The sequence below is a fragment of the Kogia breviceps genome, chromosome 9, assembly GCF_026419965.1.
Source record: "Kogia breviceps isolate mKogBre1 chromosome 9, mKogBre1 haplotype 1, whole genome shotgun sequence".
NCBI classification, from domain to species: domain Eukaryota; kingdom Metazoa; phylum Chordata; class Mammalia; order Artiodactyla; family Physeteridae; genus Kogia; species Kogia breviceps.
In genome coordinates this window covers 48,071,269-48,079,850 of record NC_081318.1, presented here as the reverse complement: position 1 = coordinate 48,079,850, position 8,582 = coordinate 48,071,269, and the positions used below count along the sequence as shown (strand labels likewise).

General features: G+C 44.0%; 1 protein-coding gene across 13 annotated transcripts in view; it reads left to right on the top strand.

Moving 5' to 3' along the window:
- Positions 1–306: 306 nt before the first annotated feature.
- The window catches only part of CREB5 (cAMP responsive element binding protein 5), a 416,039-nt gene continuing 407,763 nt past the window's right edge, over positions 307–8,582 (top strand). For 4 of the 13 annotated variants that reach the window (XM_067042419.1, XM_067042426.1, XM_059074774.2 and 1 more), the window contains exon 1: positions 308–402. Coding sequence is in view for 7 of the 13 variants with exons in the window: in XM_067042432.1 (XP_066898533.1) it covers positions 3,923–3,925 (3 nt within the window). In the remaining 6 variants the exon portion in view is untranslated. Of the gene's footprint in view, positions 403–3,432; positions 3,926–8,582 lie in introns of those variants that run through there. The other 9 variants (XM_067042429.1, XM_059074770.2, XM_067042424.1 and 6 more) reach the window with 6 other exon arrangements.

Below are 8,582 nucleotides of genomic sequence, written 5' to 3'. Positions count from 1 at the left end.
AGCCCGTGTCCCTGCCTCTCCTCCGTGGTCCTGTCTGAAACCATGAGGATTGTTTCCAAGCTGACTCACACCACTAATGTCAGGGAGCCGTGTCACACGGCGCTGGGCTCTGCAAGCTGTTGCTTGCGCGGTCGCCACTGCCGCCGCCGCTCCCCCGCGGGTGCACCAGGGTCCGCTCTTGGGGCGGGGCGGGGCCGGGGAGGGGCCCGCCCCCTCGGCGCGCCGGCCCCGCCCCTCCCTCCCTCCCCCACGGACCGCAATGATTTAGAAGTTCAGGAATCCCACGTGACGTCACCGGGGGGGTGATGTAATGCACTCTAAATAGAATGTATTGTAATCTTTGCTCAGTCCAACGTGGTCCCTTCACCCGGGCTCCGCTCTTGCCTTCTCCACACTTGTTTGGTAAGTTCCTAAAAATACGGCTCGGCCACATCTGGGGCTTTTGCATTTAGACACTTTTGTTGCACTTGCCGCGGGAGCCATCTCGGGAGCGTACTTGTTTGCAGGGGTTGGTTCTCGGCAGCAGCCGCGAGGTTACTTGGTCCAGTGGGCAGGTCGCAGGGCAAGGAGTAGGGAAGATGCGATGCAATTTTTTGGAGGGTGATCTGTGTTTGTAAACACTTTGGCGGACCAGAGGGAAGTACGGCCTCAAATGCTGGTGGACTGTGGAATCGGCTGTGTCCTGAGGCTATCCCAGAGACCCCACGCCGTGTCCGTCCCGGAGCGCGTCTTGGTGGCCGCCGCGCCGTGCGACTGGAGGGATGCTAACGTGGAACGAGCGCCGTGTCCGCCCCGGCGTGCGTGCGTGTGTGGGAGCGCGCGTGCGTTTCCCTGACACGGGGAACAGTTATGAATCGGGGGTGTGTGTTTGCCTCCAGAGACCTGGCAAGGTGCGGAACCCTCCAGAAGTGCGATCAAGCGGCGGCAGCGGCGGCGGCAGCGGAGACGGCGAGCCAGGAACCTCCCCCCGCGTCCCCAACTTCCCGGTGATGCGGCGGAACCCCCGGAGAAAGTTTGCAAACTTCCAGCGGGCGCGGCGAGGACGCCGGGTCACCTAGGGGGCGGACGGGCGGGCGGGCGCACGGGGGGCTAGCTCCCTCCCGGGTGCCGAGCCTGCTGCTGCCACCTCTTCCGCAGAGCTGCCCACCGCAGGTGCTGGGCGCGCGAGCCGGGGGAGAGGACATCGCCCTTGGAGGGCACTTGGCTTTCACTCCAGGCGCGGAAGGCTCGAGCGTGGCGAGGCTCTCTTCGCCTTCACTCCTGCAGCCGCCTCTTGCCTCTGTCCGGTTCTCGCTGGCATCATTACCTCTTACCCGCCGCTGCCCCAAATGACAGCTCCCGCTTTTGCCGCGGCGGCGCGGTGGCAGTTCTCAGGACCCGGCGGCAGAGTCTTCCTCTCCAGCAGATTCTCCACGGAATCGCTTAAAACTTTTCAAGACGTTCTTAGAGGGGCAAGACGCACAAAGGAACCAAGGAGATGTTTTCTTCCGGCGGCTGCATCCCGCTTTTCCTTTGCCATAGATTTATTTCGAGGAGGTAGTGGGGAGGTATCTGGTAGATAAAGCCTCTGATCTAGTCCACCCCAACTTTCCCTGAACGAGTGCAGCCTCCACTTGAGGCGTGTTCAAGGCCAGAAACTGAAGTGGGCTACTTGTAGATTTCGTTGTCAGAGTCCGCTGTTTGATCTCTGACATGTGTCAAGGAATAAAGGCTGAATACAGGTCCATTACGTCATTCTGCAGGCCAGTAAGTGTTTGATTAACAGCTTCAGATACTCAAGGGTTGGGGGGCTTAGAAATGCTGACAAAGCAACAATGCTCTCCGCCCCCAGCCCCCAACGTACCAGTACAATCGCTGGTTCCCTGGGCATCTTTATTGCCCTCTCCTCCCGGACCCCTCCTTCTCCACCCCTTCTCCCGCCCACACTGTTATCACTCTGGCCCTGCCTCCGCCTTTTACTGCTTTCCCTGGGGAGATCACGGTCCCCGGAGTGAGGGTAAGAGCTTCTGGTGGCTGAGGGGAGCGCGGTGCCTGCTCAGCGCACACACAATCTGCCCTTTTCTATTATTTAAGAAAGCACCAGCGAGTTCGCTTCTCCAGGGCAAAAATGCTCAACTCTGATAGAAAAGGCATCTCAGGAAATGTTTAGAGACATTATGATAATACTGTGTCCCTGTGGTGACTTAGGAAAACAACACACTCGCTGCAAGCAAAGTACTTAATTTTACATAGCGCCTTCCTCAGACCGGTTATCCGAAGAGTGATGACTGAGGATGCTGACTAAACCATATTTAGCCAAAGGCTCAAGACTAAACGTTTCATTTCTAAAGTGAGGGAATGTGAGTCTTCGAACCCTAAGTACCATACAATAAATTGGTGCGTGTGTTACTTATTTTCTCTTAACCTTAAGTTTCTATATTTAAAGAGGAAGTTAAATACCTAAGTCTTTGAACTGAGTCAGAATCCACGTATCTGGCAGTTGAAATAAAAATACTGTGTGTGACATGTTTAAGGGATAAAAGTAAAAAGAACTCGGGGATGGGGGCGCTGCAGTGTGCAGTAGAAATCAGACAAGAGATTTCCTAACAGGCTTTTGGATGGGGGGTGGTGGGTGCAGAAGATTTGAGTGCTCTCTGATTTGGAGTTGGTGAAAGCTAAATAAAGGAAAATTTATATTCTGAGTATGTGGGAATTTCTTGAAGAACACATGTTTTGTTATAATCAGATCTACTTTCTTCAGCGTGAAAGCCATGCTGTAGAGTAGGCATTTGTGAAACTCCTGTCTGGGGTCTAATTGACATCCTTCCCCAAGTTTGTGGCAGTATATATTATTTATTCACATCTAGAGATGAAATAGTATAACCTCCACACAATACATGTGCATCTAAAATGTTAAACTGCTTGTTTGTGATGCATACATAGACCTAAAGGGGAAAATGGCCCGGGTCACCAGCACTGGAGAGTGTGATTAATGATCAGTGATTTAGTGATCAGTGATTAGTGGTTTTATTCAAACTGTTACCTCTGACCAGAAGCACACATCAGAGGATTAACAGGCTCTTTAGATAAATGCTCATTAGTGGAAGGGGAAAAGCAAAGATAATAGGCATGCACCCAGGGACAACTTTCGAAGAAAATCATTCCCCGTCTTCAGAATAATAAGCTCTATTAACAGAAAGCCCTTTTAATTTAAAACTTGCTTTTATCTTGTAAATCAAAGTTAGATGTAAAAGTTTGTAGTGCCATTATAACCTAAATTTTCCCATATCCACTAGATGTGGATTATCTCAGTAGCGATATTTTTTTTTAATTTAAATAAACAATTGGACCTTTAGAGCAGCTGAACTCTGACAAGTCCTTAAGTCCCAGGGTTTGAAGGTGTCCCCCCTTCTAGAATGGAGAGTGCAGCTTGCTAACTAGATGGCGCAGTGTTATTTGGTGTTCTGTGCTGTGTCGTGCAGGCGTCTAAAGGAGCAAGTAGCTGCTTGCGAGGTGTTCTTCAACACTTACAACAAAGTTGATTCTGTGTAAGGTTGGAGGCTAGACAGTTCTACAAGTTTTTAGTCACATTTTCCATGTCAGTTAAATCTGGGGAGTTCAAGGCTACTGGAAAAATTAGTCTCATTACTGAAAGAAACTTAGAGCCAGGAAGGAGAGGAGGTACGGGAGTCCAGGAGGTACCTCTGGGCTGCAGAAGTGATTGTAAAATACCAGACCTGTTCTTTCTTTCTTTCTTCTTTTTTTTTTTTTTATTAAGAGCTAGTTTCGCAGTCTTGAGGTCTGAACTACTGAGGCAGTACTCAAAGCTTTTATTTTCTTCCTAATCTTGCTGGGGAAAAAGAAGTTACTAGAAAGAACGGAAGAAAAAATTTGATTTGGTGTCTGCAGGAAGCAACACGTTGCTGATTTTATTCTACAGATAATGGTAAGGTGATGTTTATTACACTTAATAAGCAGAAAGGGAACTTTGTAGTTGGTTCCAGGAGAACGATCTTGTAGTTTCATAGGTGAGATTCACAAATGGAATTCTTACTTTACACTGACTTCTAACGTTGCTTTTGTAGTTTCCTGGGACTTGAGAGCATTTTGTTGGAAGGTTTTGTGTGTGCTTGTGTGTGTGTGAGTGTGTGTGTGTGTGTGTGAATAAGACCATTATTTCCTGGGTAAAATAATGTTCAGGAGCATGGGAACTGCAGTGGGGAAACTACAAAGCATGTGAAATAATGTGCCAGGTAGGAATTCTCTTTCCCACAAGCTTTCCTGAGATTTTTATTTTTCAACTTTACTCAGACTAAACTTGTTTACTCAGTTGATATCTTCCAGCCAACTGGTTTTGAATGTAAATTGCTGATATCCATAAGCTGCTTGTCAATCAGAAGTCAGTTGTGACCTTATTTAGTTTATATGTGAGCAGAGAGCTAATTAGAACGTTCCCACAAAAAAGTGGAAACAGTGCCTTTATTTTTATATTTTTGTGATGTCGCAGCTTTTGTTTGAATAAGGGGTTAAGTGAATAGTAGTTTGTCAGAGAGATTTTCCCTGTATAGCTTTTCAATTACAGTAGTTGAAGATTTTTGTTACGATTATTTGTCGTCATTATTTCCCACACCTGTGGATTCAAAACCAATCAGTTGTAGACTTTCCGTGGCTGTTCATACTAATGTCAGTTTCCGGCTCTCCTGATTTCTTACTATAATTTGCTGTTTAATGATGCACCACCGTCCTATAGGGTTTCCTTAGCATTTATTTGCTTCTGATTAAGCTGAAAATTATTTTGTGTGTGGGGGTGTGATGTTCGCTGGATCACCAAGATGTGAATTTTGTGTCACATTTTGTAGTTGGTTTTCTTCTGGTTATGTTGTTAGATTAAAATTGGGGATTTGAGTGGACTTATTATTTTAGTCATCTTTTTTTCTTCTTCTTCACTTCAAAGCAGTGCTGTTAGCCACAAAATTAATGTGATCATGGCTGGTGTTTCCCATCTATATGCTTCTTTTGCTTCTTCCAAATTGGATTTCTACAGCAATTTAAGATCTTTTTTTAGAGGCAGCTTTCTTGGATGAAGATGGAACAATGATCTCAGTCAATTCATTATCTTGTCCAGTTTGACTATCAGCTGTATTATGGGAATCAACCAATGCTTTTATAAATTAGTGTTTAAAAATTTAAATCTAGGACTATTTCTCTGAATCCTATTTAAGAAAATTATACAGTTGAGATAAGTAATAAACTGGGGGGGGGGGCAGCTCCAAATATTTAAATGTGAGAAAGAAGCGCTTTTAGATATGCTAAACAGACTTAAAGAACCTTTTTGTGTTGCTATTTGTAAACTAAATAAGCTATCTACTTTATGGCATTGCTTTAAATAGAAACTCTGGCACTTTAAAAATGACATCATGTTTAATGTTTTCATTAAAGAGTTCTTACATTTTGTAATTAGGGAAAAAATGGGCAATTAGTGTTTTTTGAGGATCCATTAGTATTCCATTGTTGGGAATTACAAATCATGGATTTAACGTAAGAAAAGAGAGGAGAGAGAGAAGGCTTTTACAAGTTTCCAGGTAATACTGGTAGTACTGTTGCAGAAACAAAAGTAAAATTTTTTCAAGCTCTTACTGAGACTCTGGTACCTTCAAAATAAAACGTTAAAAGTTTAGGGTAAATTCCTGAATGTATAAGATGATACAGTGATATTTCCATATTTCTTTCCTCCAAGCTCACTCTGTTGCCCATTTATTTATCTTTTCTGAGAAATAGATGAGAATCAACTTAACACTTTAAAAGTACATATTTTAGGTGCTTCTTTCTACTTCCTCAAGGTTCATATTTGTAATCTGTACCCTAAGATTAACAAGGATTGAAAACTACCAGGTTGGCATTTGGCTTGAACTAATCTTAGTAAGAGTTCCTCTTGGCTTAGGGGTTCTGATGTGAAGTAGGCTGGTGTGATAGCAGTAAGCAGAGCTGGAACTGGCGGGGTGGGTGTGGGGGTATGTTCTTCTTATTAATAGACCAACCTCGTCACTTTGCAGAGGAGAACCTCGGGCCTGGTGGTTCTCCTGGCTCATCTAAGGCCGAGAGCTGGAGAGTGCCAAACGGAGCCTAGAAGCTGGGTCCCTGCCTCCAGGTTGGGTGGTCTTTCCACGTGTCAGGCCGTAAATGCCCTTGTCCTGAAGGAAGCACAACCATGGCTTTGGATGCTTTGCTCTTTTCAAGCCTTTTGATCACTAACCTTTCAATGACAGATTTTTATCAGATCTTTTGAATGAATGCCCTGACCATATAAACTATAGTTTCTTTTGTTTTTTTTAAAAACTAAATTTATTTTTATTTACTTATTTTTGGCTGCGTTGGGTCTTTGTTGCTGCGTACAGGCTTTCTCTAGTTGCAGCGAGCAGGGGCTACTCTTCGATGCGGTGCGTGGGCGTCTCATTGCGGTGGCTTCTCTTGTTGCAGAGCACGGGCTCTAGGCGCGTGGGCTTCAGTAGTTGTGACACGTGAGCTCTAGAGCGCAGGCCCAGTAACTGTGGCGCATGGGCGTAGCTGCTCTGCAGCATGTGGGATCTTCTTCCTGGACCAGGGCTCGAACCCGTGTTGCCTGCATTGGCAGGCGGATTCTTAACCACTGCACCACCAGGGAAGCCCAAACTATAGTTTCTATTCTGGTTATTTTTATATATCTGCAATGTTAATTTTTCTAATATTGGCCTCCTTATTTGAAGGCCACTTTTCTTCTTTACCAATAGGATTAGACATGCCCTGTAAAACTACACCATCCAGATTTCATTTGAGACTAAAAGCCAGGCAAAACAAAAAATGGTCTATAGGACTGTCTCAGAATAAGGCAGTAACTTCCTTTACTTCCTGTCTTTTCTTTTTCATCTCTGAGGAAGGGATCCAAAAAATTCTTAAAGTTAAAATAAATAATCTTTCTTTTTGTTGAATAGAGTAACAAGTGCTGTTTTCACTCTGGCAGATGCGCTTTTGCCTAGGATCTGTCTGTAATATATTATCTTTCCAGGCTGGTGTATATGAGAGTGTTTAGAGGTGAATAAGGAGTGAGTTGAGTCTGGAAGTATGCTGTTCGAGGTTTGACTGGCAAAACTTGACTAATCATAACTAATGGAATTCATGCATGCAACATAGGGGGCTCCAGAGCACCAAACATTTGATTTAAGATGATGTTTAGGTTTTGCTGTATTTAGGATGGAGCACAAGAATATCTCAGCAGAAATCTTGAATGCATCTACTGTATGTGTTGTTTGGCCTGACCCACAGTTTTCCTTTCCAGCTCTTTGCATGAACACTTTAATATCAGAATTTAGGTCTCTTTTATTCTTTGATTACACTGAGGAGCCCCTGTGTTGCATGATTTCTCAAATATAACACATTTCAGCCAGTTTTATGCAGTTCCCTCTCTGCTGGCTTCCCAAGGGGGGAAAACCACACGAAACAAAAAACATCTTTGTTTTTGTTTGAATTAGCTGATTATTAGAAGAAATACATTTTATCTCCGTTTGCCAGATCTGGTGGGACCATTTTACTTTGTCAAAACAAGATTTTCTTCTTTAAGTCAACTATAATGCTGTTTGGCTTCTGAATGACCAGGTACTAATCCATGCACTAGAGGTAGAAGGCTTTGAGGATAAGGACCACTTCTAGCAGGGTACCTAGGTATGACGAGGTGCGCCATTATGAAGAGCTGATTTGCCTCACTGCGATGTCAGCATTGTCCAGAAAAACATTGCCTTCTGGAAGGAAAGAAATATTATAGGCTCAGACTTCTAAATTTTGAGCAGGGACTGATGCTGTGCTGAAGATGACCCTTAGAATGTTGAGGGTCTCCATGGTGATTTATTAAAAACTGCAGCAGGATAAAACATTCACAGGCTAGAACTTGACCATCTACATCTTAAAAACCTTAATAGTCCTCTTCACTTATTCTCTGCATTTTCCTTATGCTAATGTTTTTCTAGATTTATTTTTTAACATCCATTCTAGTTACTGTGCTTTCATGAGTAACCCTGCAGTAACATTGCAAGTGTGTGCACAGCAGAGAGGGGATATTTTTCCATAAGCAAAATAAATTTCAATGTCAAACCTTAGAAGAAACAATTTAGCAAGACAAAAGAAAGAAAGGTTTGAAATCTGATTGGTGGCATGCCAGGCTCTGCCATTCCTAGCTCTGCAGCAGTGTGGTTTAAGGCAACAGGAAAAGCCTGAGAGGCCAGAAGAGGGTATCCCCAGGGTGCTGCCTTTAACTCATTATGCTTCCCTGCCTCAGTTTCTTCATTTGTGGTAAAGAAGTGTTGGTCTTGACCATCACTCTCCAACAGTGGGAACCACAAATGCGAGCCGCGTATGTAATTTTAAATGTTCCAGTAGCCACATTAAAAATAGTTAAAAAAAATCAAACAGGTGATGTTAATTTTAATAATTTTATTTAACCCAATATATCTGAAATATTATCATTTCAACACATAATCAATATAAAAATGTTGAGATACTTTATGATTTGGAGCGGGGGGTACTAAGCCTTTGAAGTCTGGTGTGTGTTTATAATTACCCCACATTTCAATTCG